This window comes from Rattus norvegicus, chromosome 2 (genome assembly GCF_036323735.1).
Source record: "Rattus norvegicus strain BN/NHsdMcwi chromosome 2, GRCr8, whole genome shotgun sequence".
NCBI classification, from domain to species: domain Eukaryota; kingdom Metazoa; phylum Chordata; class Mammalia; order Rodentia; family Muridae; genus Rattus; species Rattus norvegicus.
Window position 1 is genome coordinate 57,663,399 of NC_086020.1, and position 15,612 is coordinate 57,679,010.

Genomic DNA, 15,612 nt, shown 5'->3' on the forward strand with positions numbered 1-15,612 from the left:
TTGGAAAACGAATACAGAATTATCTGAATTACATAATTACCTCAATGAAGATATTCAGAGGTAAAATTTCAGACATCTAGAGCTCCATGGGGAATTTCAAAACCACTTTTTAAGTTCTATTTTGACCAAAGAAAAATAATGCTAGTGTCAATTCAGTGTCTTTAAAAGGGAATGGGATATCCTCCAGTTGATTACTGATCTCTGAGTTATATTAAATCTGATTATTCTTGGGGCAACTTCCCTTGTAACAACTTCACTTCTTACCATTAACTTCTTTCCAGGAACTCCAGTTGCTCCAGGAACTCTGTGGAGGGTACTGGGTGTCATCTACCATAGCCCTTATTCTTATGAAATGTGTGGCACATTCCAAGGGGATATCAGATGTCCATTTCCAATGCACAGTTTCTTCATGCTTCACAGTGGTGCTGTAATTCCCCTAAAAAATAAAGGAAATATTTGAAAATAAACAGTCATTACAATCCTGCAATGTAGGTCAACCTGAATTACTCCAAACAAACTTCTACCATGCTTTAACTCCATTGTCTATCTAAATTAAGACCGTTTCCAACCATCACTCCCTTGGTCTGATGTCTTGGCAGTGGCAGCTATGGTCTCCTATCTGCTCAGTCCCCATGACTGTCACATTCTCTAGGGGACTCATACAGGTCAAGAGAGAGAAGAGAGAAATCATTCAAGTCTCGCATCAAAGATCTGAGATAGACATTCAACCATGCTGGTCACATACAACCCACTAAGAAAATTCTAAAAATCTAGTTAATTGAGTACTTACTTTTAGAAGTAGGCAATATTTGTTGGTATTTTTAAAATTTCATTTTAGCTAAGGTTAGTTCAGACCACTTAATCCTCCCTGGTACCCCAGGAACACCAACATCTCTGAAAGTGTCCCCTGTTTTTTCTCTCCTATCTTTTTAGATGTGGTGTCGAGATGGACCACGTCCCTCCTTTAAGCTCCAGCTGTCAGAAGGGTAGGCCCTACAGACACCAATCAAACAGCACCTTCATACTTCTCTTTGATATTACTCAGGGCGAGCTGGGTCTTAATTGTTCTAAGACGTTGGAATCTCACATTGCAAATTTGATCAACTGCAGTTTGACATCTTTCTCTACTTTTCAAGGCCCCCTCAGTCTGGTTTCCACTAACTTGAAGTTATCTTCTCTCTACCCAACATTTTTTGAGGGCTTTGGAACATCTTGGTATCTGCTCATGAGGCATTTCTGGCTTATGTCCTCCACCTCCCTCTACATTAGGAATTAGCTGGATTATTGGAGCCCAGAGCATTCTCCATCTCTTTCATGAAGTCTTCTTAAAATATCTCAGTGTCAAAGATAGAACCCAGTGCCGCACACTCTCCTACAGAGCTGCACCTCACATTCCTAAAGAATCTCCTGCTCTCTCCTTTAAATGTTTCCCATCTCTACCCACCACAAAGCCCTCTTGGAATTTATCTATGATGCTGGCAGCGACCAAAGGGAGCTGAGACTACTATTTCTTCTTTGAATCCCCCATAGCTCCAGGAATTCATTTTCTTGAGTGTGCCCCTCCACAATCCTTGCCCTACCCCCCCAAATCTGTGCTGGATAGTGTTATGTCAACTCGACACAGGTTAGAGACATCTGAAAAGAGGGAACCTCAATTGAGAAACTGTAATATCAGACTGTAGGCAAGCTTGTAGAACATTTTCTTAGTTAGTGACTAATGGGGAAGGGCCCAGCCCATCGTGGGTGGCTCCATCCCTGGGCTGGTGGTCCTGGGTTCTATACTAAAGTAAGCTGAGCCAGGCATGGGGAACAAGCCAGTAAGCTGAACTCCTCTGTGGACATCAGCTCCTGACTTCCTGCTCTTCTTGAGTTCCTGCCCTGACTCCCTTCGATGATGAAGGGTAGGCAAACAAAATAAAAAACAAACAGCAATGATTCCCCCACCCAATAACAAAACAAAATATATAAACAGACAATCAAAAAGCCCAAAAAGCCAAACACTTTCTTCCCCAAGTTGCTTTTGGTCCCAGTGTTTGATCACAGCCATAGTGACTCTAAGGCACATTCCCTACAGCTGGAGAATGGAGATGCCAATCACCTTGAATCTCCTGGGGAAGCTACTGGCAGTCTGTACTCATATACCTCGGTGCAAATGACAGGTCCTCAGTTCAGTAACCACATGGCACATTTGTAAGCAACAACTCTAACATCTTTGCCCTGCTGAGATCACCAATCTTAAAGCACGTACACTACAGAATTCACTCAGCTGTGGGATGAGAACACTGTGGTCCACCCAGGTACGTTCAATTGTGTGCCTCCTTTCTACTCTACATAAAACAGAATTTTTAAAATGGTTAATATTTTATATCAGCTCATTATTTTGCTTTATTCTTAGATCACAAAATATGTTTCTGTCTGCCTGTTTTGGGTATCCTGATTCATGAAACTTTCATAACTTAATGAACAGCCTTTAGGTGTTACATTTAAGTATTCTTAAAATACTAGACAACAAAAAAATAGTAGAAAACATCTCAATTCTCTTATTCTTATTGCCCTTGGTATGAGCACAATCTGAGTGTTCTGTCATGTGCTTGGGTGGTCTTGCCCTGCACCTGCCTGCCCCAACCTGTCTCCATAGTCTCTGAGCCCACACACTGCATCCTGCCTTCAAACCTGGCAGTTCCCCTATACCTCTCTCTCAAGGCCTCTGATGGTTCCCATTGGGTTTTCCCAGAGATCTTGTTCCCACATTTCACATTAAACTAACTTCAACTTCTCTTTCCTATCTTGGCTCAAAGAATCTTCCATGTAAACCGTGGGAGAAAATTAGGCCTAACTCCAGCATTCACTAGTGAGTCGTCCACCCCATACTAATTTTGAACATCCCATTTGTGTGCTCGGCTCCTTGCACAACGCCAGATGCAGGCCCACAAATCCAACACTCTGAGCTGAGTAATTTAATCACTTGATTAATATGCAGTGGGTCATGTTTCCCTATAAGCTGTGTGGATTTTATCTAACCTCAATTTACACTCTGTGGTCTTTATAGCCTTGTCAATGAAGAAGATAAACTTTGGCTGTGTCAGTCAAATTAGTGATTTAAAAAAAATTGTGGCAAATTTTCTTTGTTTTGTTTTCAGTCATTGAAGGGGCAAGTTGAATACATCCCTTGTAGACATTAGTAGGTCACAAAAATTGGCATACGCACAGACATAGAAATATATCTGAGGTCACTGACTCATTGCTGAGGCATGAGTCCTACCCCTCCATGATTCACACCACAGGCCTCTTTCCAAGTTTGAGCTGTTACTCTGCCTTCCCTTGCTATTGAATAAGAATATAGAAACCGTCCTAGAGGGAGGAACAGAAGTTTGGCGCAGTGCCAAGTACTGTGCCTGTCAGTAGGGCTCTGTGTGACTAGCACTGTCAGGGAGATGGCATATTCTAACTTTGAGCACCTAGGTCAATGTGCTTTTACTCTAGTGTGTTGGAAGTGCAGTGAAGGATGAGACTCTATGTTGCCCTCTCAGCCTAGGTTGTGATGGGATTCCTGGCTTGTACAACAAAGAACTGCTTAAGCAAACAAGACTTCCCAGAAGGAAGCGTGTTCTCTCCCTTAGCTGAAGGAAGATCTCATGTCTTTCCCCAACTTCAGGTATAAGAGCAGTCATACGAGAGCATCACCTAGCCATAGCACGTGACTGTTTTCCCTGTCTGACCATGGGGAAGAGGAATGGGGACACCTCCCTGTCATTCTCAACTGAAGTGCACACAAAATATCTGTGCACTGGTTTTTGGTCACTGTTGTACTAGAGCTGTGGCTGCATGCTCTTGAGTTCAACAAAAATAAATAGATGGTGTAATAGTCCACCCTTTGAGATCTTAACTCCTCATAAATTACAGAATAATGTTTGCTGCTTTCTTGTTCAAAGAGACATTTCATGAAGCTAATAGGAAATCAGATTTAAGAAAACAAAGAATGCGGTCCACTTGTCCTATGACTAAAGTTCCTTGCCTTTCCTAATATGAGAACTGGTATGAACTCCCTTTTAGAGAAATAGAGGATTCCCTTGTTGCTACACCAATGCTGTTCTGTTATAGTGATTCGTGTTAATGCTCCAAAATCCCTCCAGCACTTCTCTCAACCTTCTGTTTTTGGAGGAGCACTCTTTGTTCAATATTCAACATTTGTTGAATGTTTCCCTAGGCCCAGGTCACCAACCAAGGCTCATCAGAACCACACACTCAGGTTTCATAGTACAAGGTAGCATAGTGGGAAGATCTGAGACAATGGCAAGTGGACAGCTCGTTACTAGACATATGTGTTACTAAGGTGACGTTGTCTGTTCAACAGCTACCATTGTGGGAAAAGGCAGCCAAGTAACAGACCTGCTATAAATCCTAACGAACTGAGTCAGATTTTATTTATCTTCAACTAGTTTCTTAGACTTCATATGTAGTAATGGATATAAGGAAAAGCTGAAGACATTAATCTTCGTGAAAGGCTTAACTGAAAGGGTAGACATTCTTGATCCCTAGATGCCCAGCATCTGCTGCCCAAGAAAAGGGAGACTTTGATGGCACTGATGGGGCTTCGTCTCAGCTCTCTGTGTCGTTTACCTCCAGAAGATTTCTAAGGCACCTTGACAAACTGTCCTTAGACATCTCATAACAATATCTAATGCCTGGGACCAATGTGCTCTTAGATGAGACCGTGTTAAGGCCCAATAGACACTTCTGTTATCTGAATCAAGATGAGTGAAAATATACCCCAAATAACTCAAAGCAGAAAAAAAGTTGGAAGATTTTCTTTCACTGAGTTTGATGCAAGGGCTCATGTAGTCCAAGTTGGCCCCGAGCTTACTCTGTAGCACAGGGTGTCTTGAACTCCTGATCCGTTGGCCTTCACCTCTCAAGAAAGATTTAATCAATTAGCTTATTTATTAGCAAACTCAATTTTCAGGAAACAGAGGACACTTAGTCACTATCCAATGTTACTAGAACCTCTGCATTGGCCACACACTAAGTGCTGGATGTTGCTCTTCTGGGCACTGACCACAGGGCAAGCAAACGGTTCCCCAGGAAGGCTCACTGTGAGAAAAGTGTTGGTAAGTATTTATGTCTTATGCAGGATAACCCAAGCTTCCTGGGTAATCCTGAGTGGATAGAGAAGAGAGGAGGAAGGGTGAGGCAATGGATCTTCACGGAACATGTAGATCCAGTATTTACAAGGCCAGATCCAGCAACTGTTACGAGCACAGAAGAATGGACCGTTCAAATCCAGGAGGCCATATTAGTTTGTCTTAATTCAGTGAATTTCAAAATGTGTGTTGTGACCCCTTTGGGAGATTAAACAACTCTTTCACTGGGGTCATCTGAGACCCTCAGCAAGTAGAGATATTTATATTATGATTGATAACAGTAGTAGGATTTAAGATATGAAATAGCAACAAAAATAATTTTATGGTTGGAGATCACATGAAGGGTGACAGCGTTAGGAAGGTTGAGAACCATCGTCTTAACTAAAAACACGGGATGCAATTGTTTGGGAAGCCTGAATTGAGAGAGAAATGTTCTTGAATGGTCTAAAAGACAAATCATAACCCAGGAAAAGAATTTTTAAGACAGGTCACAAAGTACTTACCACCCAGATGGTGTTGGATGTTCTCATCCGACTGATCTCTATCTGAAATACAATGTTTAATTCTTGATGACTAAAGGTTGGGACAGTCCATTCTAAATTCGCTTCTTGAAGTGCAGATTGAAGAGAAACTGTGTGTATCTCAGGAGTCAACTGTAAAGGCTCCCCCAAGACTGAAAGACCAAAAACAGATATAAAACAACTCTCAGTGGGGGCATGATTTGATAGCCACACGTCAAACAGAGACACTAGGGAGCCTTGGAAAGTTCATTTGCATAAGCATCCTAGCATCAGATTCTGGAGTAAGCCAGGAAGGAATTAGAAGTTATATCAGCCGAGGAAGAAATTAAGACCCAGATTATGCAAAGAACTTGCTGGATAATGCACAACATAATAATAATCTGGGAAAAAGCACAAAAGTGTCTTTTCTGGGTGGCCAGATTTTAATTCGTAATAGAAACAAAGAGATTTTTTTTCTAAAAATCTCATATTTTAAAATTAAAAAAATAAATTTAGATTTTGGAAATTCAGGGTTCCATGACTTATTAGAAGCCTAGAAAACGGCAACATTGTATATCTAGACCAAGGTTCCATGTATTTCAATGCACTGAGCTCAATTACCTCCAGAAAGAATTCACTGAACTTTTTGGATGGGGCAGCAATAACTATAGGCACTAAATGTGACTCAAAACACTGGTGACATGGTTCCTCAGTCAAAGAAAGAGTCTCACTGGAGAGACAACGTCATAGAAATAATCGAGACCATAAACTTAGAGCAGTGAGTGGTGCAATGAGTCTGTAAAAGAACAGGAATTCAGACATGAACAGATTTGTGCAGGCCATTGACTCTGAGAGGTGACCAGTGTCTCTCAGACTGCAAATCCTAAATGGCACCACAGCCATAGCTTGCCCACAGCCATAGCTCGCACACAGCCATAGCTCGCCCACAGCCATAGCTCGCCCACAGCCATAGCTCGCACACAGCCATAGCTCGCACACAGCCATAGCTCGCACACAGCCATAGCTCGCACACAGCCATAGCTCGCACACAGCCATAGCTCGCACACAGCCATAGCTTGCCCACAGCCATAGCTTGCACACAGCCATAGCTTTCACACAGCCATAGCTTGCTCACAGCCATAGCTTGCTCACAGCTATAGCTTGCACACAGAAGCAACAGCTGATACAGTCCACTGTGAGTGAAAGGGTGGGCCTGGATCACCTTGGGTTACTGACAATAATAAGAGTAAGAAAGAGCATATAGAATTGGGGGAAAAAACCCCACATTTCATGTGTTGCTAATTCATTCCCTACTGAAGGGGTCTGAAGTAAACGTTACAAAGGTTTTGAAAAGTTATGAAAGACTCCTTTCATAAAATCAGCTGGTGTCTGCTTTCCCGGATGTAACTTGGCATTTGTTTTCCTAGTTTCTTAGACACTGGTGGTCTGAAAGCCCCTTGTACCACACTTAAAGGCAAGAAATTGTCTAGAAAAAGAGTGGCTTGGTGGCAAAATACATATTTAGCATGCTTAAAGCCCTGGGTTCAATCTCCTGCGGTTATCCCCTGCACAAAGGCAAAGGAGTATGTTCCTAATAAAAATGTTAGCAATCTGCAAAACGTGAAGGGTCCCGGAATGGCCAGTGCACTTGTGTTGTTTTTCTCATGGAGGACAGCAGGAACAATCCTGAACATATGTTATTTACCCAGCATGGCGGTGGCTGCTTTACTTAATGGTGTGTCTTGTAAACGCTGTAAAACCACAAGACAGTTTCTATTATAGATAAGGAAGTCAGAGCTCTGTGGGATTAAACAATTTACGAAAGCTCTGTGAAACTTAATAGTAATCTCCCTAATGTCCAGACACCAGCTCCCTTCGTTAGACTGTTTCACAACTGGGAAGATAGGATCCACGGTCTATCCATGGTCTTCTGGGATGGAATGCCGGAGGTGTGCTTATGGCCTCAGCAGCCTCCAGGGTACGGCTGACAGGATGACAGGATGAGATTTTGGAGGTGAGGTGAGAATGAAGAGCTCTCAGTCTCTGGCTTCCACAGCAGAGGACTTTGCATGCAGGCAAGGCATTACGCTAGGATGGCAGAAGGTTTCAGATATTGACATAAGAATACGCATAAAAGGAAAGAGCTATTTATAGGTCACCCATCCTGTGGGACATTTTTTTTCATATGCGGAGAGGGAAGGAAGAAAGTGGTCAACATGGGCACCACTTTGGAGTCGGCAGTGGGTCCTGTCATAGGACATGAAAGACACAAGCAGCAGTGGAAAAGAACAAACGGCTTGAACTTCATCAAAATTAAAATCTGTCCGCTGGAGACAAATTGTTACCATTGCCCGGTGTTACCAGGAAAGCAAAGACTGCAAAATGGGAGAAGGTAACTGTCAGTCACGTGTTAGATAAGTTTCTCATATTCGTACTTTATAAAGAACTCTTGCAAATCCACAACAGAAAAGCAACGCTCACTTTACAAATGGGTCTAAGACTCCGACATTTCTCCAGGTAAAATAAACAAACGGCCCAAGGGCAACATGAAAAGGTGCTCATCGTCGCTTGTCATCAAGTGACAAAACGCAGATCAAATCCATGACAGCATCTCAAGTGAGATGCCACCTCGAGCTCTCGAGGAAGACTCCAGTAACAATTTAAAACATGGATATCACATATGCAGACAAGGGTGTAGAGAACTTTGCAGTCCTTGTACACTGCGGGTGGAATGTAAAACGCCCCATCGCTGTGGAAAACATCTTGATACTTGTTTAGAAAGTTACCATAGAATTACAGTCAGACCCAGCAATTATATTCCTGGGTCTATATCACATCCACTTCCCAAATGAAGCCAGGATTCAAGCAAAAGTCTTCCCATGACTGTTTGGAGTACAAACATCAAAGGGTGGAAAAACTTCACACGTCATCCGTGGGTGGCATTCAGATTAAAAGTTGTGATTTCCATAGAAAGTGTCTCTACTGCTCAGTAGTAAAAAAAAGGACAGAGTGGTGATCCATGCTACAGATTGGATGGAGCTCAAAACATTATGATAAGTAAAGGAATCCAGAGTTGTATATTCTATGGTTTCACTTATGTAGAATATCTAGAAGAGGTAAATCCGTAGAAACAGTAAGAGGTCTGGTGGTTGCCAGCACTGGGGAGAGAAGAATCAGAAACCATCGCTTAATAGATATTAGTGTTTCAAGCAGCTGGAGACTGTGTCTCTGGAGTTGTTAGGTTGCCTGGGCTCTGGCAGCATTAAGGAGCACGGGTCCAGCATTCATCTTCAAGAGGCCAACACAAGACATGAGTAATGACATCCAGCAGAGAAAGCAGGCTTACTCAATTGTCTGCCTTGGGAAGAGAAACACTCTAGGTCTGGTTTGAAATGAGGTGTAAGTTTCAAGAGAAGGCAAGAGGTGTGCATCACAATAGCTAAACAAATCCCACTCAAGGTGTGGTCCTGCTCATCACTGGCTCAGCTCTGGTCTTCCTGTAAGGCGGACTAACGAGTCCTTAGAACTGGGAAATCTCTTCTTGGGAAACAAGCACAAAATCAGATTATCTTCACTCCCACCAAGATGGTTACAGTAATATTATGAAATATTAAATGCCACTGATGATTGGCTCGCTGTAACCATAAAAAAAATACCTTAATCTTATGTTATGTGACTGTTACCTCAATAAGGAATGTCAAGATACATGATTACGATAAAACAAAACTAAACAAAATGTTGGACTTCTGGACTCCTGCCAACTCCACTCTCATCCCCTCATCGAGCTTGAGTCATGCGTTTTGACTTTACTTTTCCATATTTTTCTGGTTTGTATATGGTCTGAGTGTCCACCAGAGGTTCTTGGAAGCTTGGTTCCCATGTGGTCAAAGGTGACAGAAGCATTAAGAGACAAAGCCAGTGGAAACCAACAGCTCTCTGACACAAGGCCCACTCAAAAGGATGGAATTCACATCTGGTACCGGAAACCCAGCCAGACTCCCAAGGCCAGTAAGGTCATAGACCTTAAAAAAAGAATCTATTACAGCCACATTGCTGGGCCAGCACAATTCTTTACTACATGTTAAATCGTACCCTTAAGCCCACAGATAAGTGTAGCTACCACCCTAGATCTAAGAAGCCTTTCTTTACAGCAGAGACCATCACAGAAAAACACATCCTGGGGAGCCCAGCCCTGATGAATCTCTCTATATCACAGCTCCTGCATCTATGGCTCCAAGGACAACATCTCAGAAGAAAGGATGGACTGATTATAAGAGGCAGAAAGTCGGTGGTGAAACGCTCTCTCCTAGGTATGGCCACATAAACAAGACTAAACTAACAGCAATAACAATGGATATAGTAATGTGGAATGGGAAACTTTACAGGATTCTACTCCTACCAAGAACTACAGGTAACTAAGGATTGCTGGGAGAGGGAGAATTAGTATTTCCTAGGGAATTAGTCTTTCCCAGGAATGAGCACCCTTATTGGTGGTCAGTCCTGAAAGCATAGATACGAACAACAAAGGTGGACTCAGCACATTATATTTATATGTTTGTGCACACACACATGTATATACGTATGTAAGTAAGTAAGTAAGTAAGAAGTATGTGTGTAGCAATAATAAAAAGAAGCTATCAACTTGAGAACATGAGAGGGAGGAAAAGAACAGGCTAGTGGAAATATAATTCTATTTCAATTAAAACATTTTTTATGAATGACTGAATAGATAGATAGACAGAGGGATAGATAGAAGATAGATGATAGATAGATAGATAGATAGATAGATAGATAGATAGATAGATAGATGTAGGGTCTTAGTGAAAGGTGGTCATTGCCTAGGCTGCCCTTAGGATCAATGGGGCTCTTTAGAACCCTGGTTCATTTTGTCAGTTTGACTGGATTTAGAATGAACATGGAGACACAGCTTTGGGTGTGTCGATGAGGGTGTTGCCATAAAAGTTGAACTGAAGAGGAAAACCCACCCTGAATGTGGGCAGCAATATCAATGGGTTTGTAGCACAGACTGAATAAAAGGGACGAAGCCAGATGGCTACTGTGGCACTGTGACCATCTACACCACAGTCCAGCCTCTAGGCCCTCTCCACTAGGGCAGATTGTGTCTCAAACGAGGAGACAAAACAAACTCTTCCTTAATCTGCTTCTTTCAAATATTTTGTCCCAGGAACTTGAAGGTAAAGAATGTCCACGTGCTCTCTCCGTCTCCTGACCCGTGGCTTCTCTCACCCTCGATCCTAGCAGGTGGTCACAGGCTGCTGCTCTGAGGTAGGGTGTGACGGAATCAAGAGTTCGACTAAGTCTTGCTTAGCTCAGGGAAGCCGAGATGGATAGCACAGAGTGAGTATAAACATTCCACAATTGCTCGACAAATGAGTCAGCTCCAGGTCTGACCTTGTTTCTGGAAGCTCTAGCCACTTGTCCTATGTTGCTTCAGCAGAAGGGAAGTTCCTTAAATTGACTATGTTATCAACAAGTGTGGAATGACTCAGGGATTTGAGTAACATTAGTTACTCAGATGTGTGTGTGGCGGGGAACGGGGAGCAGGGAGATAAAATTCCAAGGTGGAGTCAGAGAGATCACCAGGGACCATAGAGATTGACAAATCCAATCCTACTGGTTTGTTTCAGAGAAGCTAGTTGTACTTTAACGTGGGGATGAAGGACTGTGCCAAAGCTATGTACTGGGGCAGACCTAGGCCTTCTGGTTCCCAAGCCAGCTCTCATAGCATGAAACTAAACTAGTGTGGCTAAAGAGGCCATCCGGGGACTCAAACATGGGCTTAGTCACAGACACCCTCCTACTTTTCCCACAATGTTTCTCTGACCAGCCCTAATACTGCTGAAGGAAATAATACGTGGTTAATTCCCAGAAAGAGATACCATGTAGCAGTAGTGGAAACAGTATGATTCCAAGAATTTCCATCATCAGAAGGAAACATTTATCTTAATTGCTTAAATTAAAAAAAAGTTTCCTGGAAGAGAGATACAGATTATAGTGTTTACTCACACACACACACACACACACACACACACACACACACACACACACACACACACTTGCAATTATGTTTTTCTCTACATATCATGATTTAACCTTTATTAGAATCTGTGTTAGAGGCAAGCAAGATGGCTTTATGTTTAAGGAACTTGCTGCTAGCCCTAACTAGGTTGAGTTCCATCCCTGAAACCCATATGATGGGCGAGGAAAAGAGAACCAACTCCCACCGTCTGTCTCCTGACCTCCACACATTTATTGTGACATGTGTATGCACGCTAAATGAATGTAAAAAAAATAATTTAAAAATCACCACATGTTTGCCACTGTTTTTATACATTCCCAAAGACAGAAAAATGCATCACCTCCTTCAGCTGATAGAAACATGGCCAGGGGTGACTGAAGGCTCTCACATATGTTCTATTGCTTAGAAGTTAAGTCAGGTTATCTGAAATACAGTCTCTGACCGGAGCCTAGCTAGCTGGGTAAGTGGTAAGCCCACTAGTTTGAGTGGAGGTGGAGTAGGCAGCAGAAATTGAAAGGAGTTCCCACAGTTCAGGGGAAGACAAAGACCTACCATAAAGGTGGAAGCAGAAACGGAAAACTGGTTGCCAGGAAATTAGGGAAACGTGTTTGATCTAGATAGCCATCAGAAACAGAGCCATGGAGACTGAGCTGAGAGCAGTATGTTTCACGTGGAGAAGATACGCCATGAACACTCAGGTCACATCATGAGATTCTGCTGGGGGAGCAAGCTGTGGCAAAGCTTTGTGGAAGCCTGGGAGTCCCTCAGCGCGAGGAAGTTGTGTCTCAGAACCAGGGGCTCTGATCTGGGCTGGAACATCTCCATGCTTAGCTTCTGGTCGGTTGCCGTGAACTTAGACTCCAGCAGGCAAGACAGACTGAGGAAGCTACGCATGTCACCAGGGTGAGACGCAGACACCTTGTAGCCCCAGCTTATAGAAGAACTCAATTAACTGATATTTATAAAGCCAGGAAAAATAGTATATTGCCACTCTGGGAGACCAAATCTAGATGTAGAAGACATGAGGCAGAACTTGAGCTATGAGCAGAACTAATTTCTCTCTTTCCCACATATCCTGTCTTACAAAATGAGTGATTCTACGCTTATTCTTTACAAAATGTCATTTTCATAAATCCATGCATGGAACTTGGGTGGGTCATTCTGAAAGGCAGATTATCTGTATTCTTTGTTTAAAAGCAAATACAGCAAAGAATAAGTACAAGAGGAAAAAAAAACTGTAAACTTTTTTATAATATGGACGAATGCAGGGAAAGTTTACAACCCAACAGAAACTCTTTCGAGTCCAAAAAAAAATCTGTTTAACAAAGTTCAAAGTAGTCAAGTAGGCATACACATTTGATAGCGTTCCCACTCACATGTGCGTTTACAAAGTTGGTTTATTCCAAACTACTGTCTGCTGGGGAGAGCTACGAGACAAACATCACTGCTGTCAACAGATTTCAGCATTGAAGACCGTACCTTGTCTGTACTCAAGAGTTTCTACTGCCTTACAGAGTGGTTGCTTTCAGCCATCTTGTGCAAGCCTAACAGCTTTCACAAGTGTGGCTAAGCGGCATCGGAACTTGTTCTAACTCAGCAGCCAGACTAGGCTGGGCTGTTCCATCCTGCCCAGCAGGGTTCAGAAGGAAATACCTTGGCAGAGATCTAGATCAAACAGAGCAGTCATGAAGCTCTGTGGTCTCAGGTTTTCTCACAACCACACCAATGAGCGGAGCACGGAGCAGGAAGCCAGGGCTAAGGAGTGGGCTTATTAAACATGCTACCAATTGAGAGAGGACACACCCTCTGTGGCTTCCAGAAATCCACCGCCATCTCATGGGATTTAATCACCAGCTCCGAGGAAAGATTGCTTAACTCTTCTCCGAAGCATCTGTTGGAGTATCTTTATAGTCTCCCTTCTGACTTTGCCTCTTACCTTTACTTCGGGAAGTCCTCAGGGACAGCACTGCCAGAAGGAAGGTCACTTGATGAAGGACCACAGAGAAAGCCATTGGTCTGATTATCTGAAAAAGATAAATGACAAGAAAGGGCCTTTCATAGAGCTTTAACTCCTGGTACACGTCTGGGGGGGCAGCTGTGGTCAGAGGTGTGACTAAAGTCTCCCATTCTCCTCCCGGGTACCCGTGTCTCTTGTCATCTGCCTTTGGAGGAAGAATATACCCTGTCCCATGAAGTGTTCCTTGGGTCATCAGAGAGGTACAGCTGACAGTGTGCAAGTCAGAAGCCTAGGTTTCAAGGGACCTTGAGCCAGCTGTGAAGATGTCCTGCTATGGATTACTGAGGCTTGGTAGGAAGAACTTAACAACTAGACGGTTTGTTTGAATGCTCCAAACAAAGCTGGTAAAGAAAAAAAAAACTTAAAAATGAAACAAAACAAGCAAAAGCTGATTGGAAAATGGACAAATATAGTCTCAAGGGGGCTTAGTTTAAATTAATCCCACAGAGGGATGGAAAGACGCCTCCCAGGTTGGGAGCCCTGGGTGCTCTTGCAGAGAACCTGGGTTCCATTCCCAGCATCCACCCAGTGGCTCAAAACCATCTGTAACTACAGTTCTGGGATCTGACACCCTGTGCTGACCTTTGTGGGTACTGGGCACAAATATGGTACACAGACATACATGTGGGCAAGATAACTGCACAAACGGTAAAATCAATAAATTATTTGAATTTTTAAAATAATTAAAAAAAAAACCATCTGGGTCATCTGTTCTCTCCCCTTTCCCTCTCACCAAAAGTGAAGCCTGGGAAAAGTTAACATATTCCGGGAACCAGTTGTTTTCATTATTCAATACCATTTTTATTTTCTTTTGTTTTCTGTCCTAAGAGAATTGCGAATTGCACTTTTAAAAGAAAGCCACTGATTCATCAGGTGCTTCAATCAGAGAACAATCTGAGGGCAGAGAGAAGAAGGCTGGATGACCTCAAAAAGACCAGGTTGTCCTTAGTTTAATAGTTTAAAGCCCATTAGTCAGGGGAAGTCCTGGTCTTCACTCTTCTACTTAGGACTCTGAGTCAGCAGAGATTCATAGAAAGCCGAGTTCTTGCCTTTGCCCCAATGCCCAGAGTTCATCCGGAGTTAGAATTTCCCGGAGCCTGTTTATGAGTCCCAATGCCACACTTGTTTATTTTCAAACTGTTGTACAGGTAAATTAGAACCACAGCAAAGACAAGAACTGGATAAAGCAAATGCCTACGACTGTAACCTGTGCCCGAGCGCTGAGTCACCGATGCCCGAGCGCTGAAGTGGTAGCCAGCCTTTCTTCACATTTCTGTCAGCACTGCATGCTACTCTTGGCAAACACGTCATGCCATTCATAACAGATCTCTACTTACAACTGCACACGCTGACTGAATGCCAGAACCCAGGGTTGGGGGAGAGCCAATTCAAGGAGAAACAGGGTGTGTATGTGCACAGAACCCAAGGAGCAAAGGAAGAGGCCTATGGGACTGATGTGTGTGCCACTCTGCTGAGAGTGACTTCAGTCACTGTCCCCTCCCACTCACTCTGGGGCCATGAAGGGGCCACCATGGGCCCTCTCACATCAGAAAGTTGAAACAGACGACTCTGGAGCTGGTATGCACCTCAAATGGTTTCTCTACGACAAGGCTATTTCAAACATTTCTAAACACATGGCATTCCATCAAGAAGTTAAAGTCATAGGCACAGAGATACTCAGCTGAGAAATTCAGAAGTAATGGTAAGCAGATATCAGAGGTGAAAGGTCACCAGGCAATGCAACCGGAAAACACGTATTCACAAAGACCACCATATAGGTCTCACAGGCATCTCCAGAAACCATAAAGACAGAGTTTCTTCGGATTTCTTGTCATCTACAAACTGCCTTCCTACTGTTTTACTGTCCTCACACCTGGTTCTCCTCAGCCAGCCACAGTCTGACAATACAGTCGG

The 15,612-nt window shown here is 43.1% G+C and overlaps 1 protein-coding gene across 10 annotated transcripts in view; it reads right to left on the reverse strand.

Annotated features, from left to right (window-relative positions):
• Osmr (oncostatin M receptor) overlaps positions 1-15,612 on the reverse strand; it is a 54,286-nt gene that overhangs the window by 28,882 nt on the left and 9,792 nt on the right. For all 10 annotated transcript variants that reach the window (NM_001005384.2, XM_039102190.2, XM_039102195.2 and 7 more), the window contains 3 exons: positions 13,618-13,705; positions 5,645-5,814; positions 265-436 (listed from right to left, as the gene is read on the reverse strand). In NM_001005384.2, coding sequence (NP_001005384.2) covers positions 265-436; positions 5,645-5,814; positions 13,618-13,693 — 418 coding nt within the window. In that variant the 5' untranslated portion in view covers positions 13,694-13,705. The remainder of the gene's footprint in view (positions 1-264; positions 437-5,644; positions 5,815-13,617; positions 13,706-15,612) is intronic.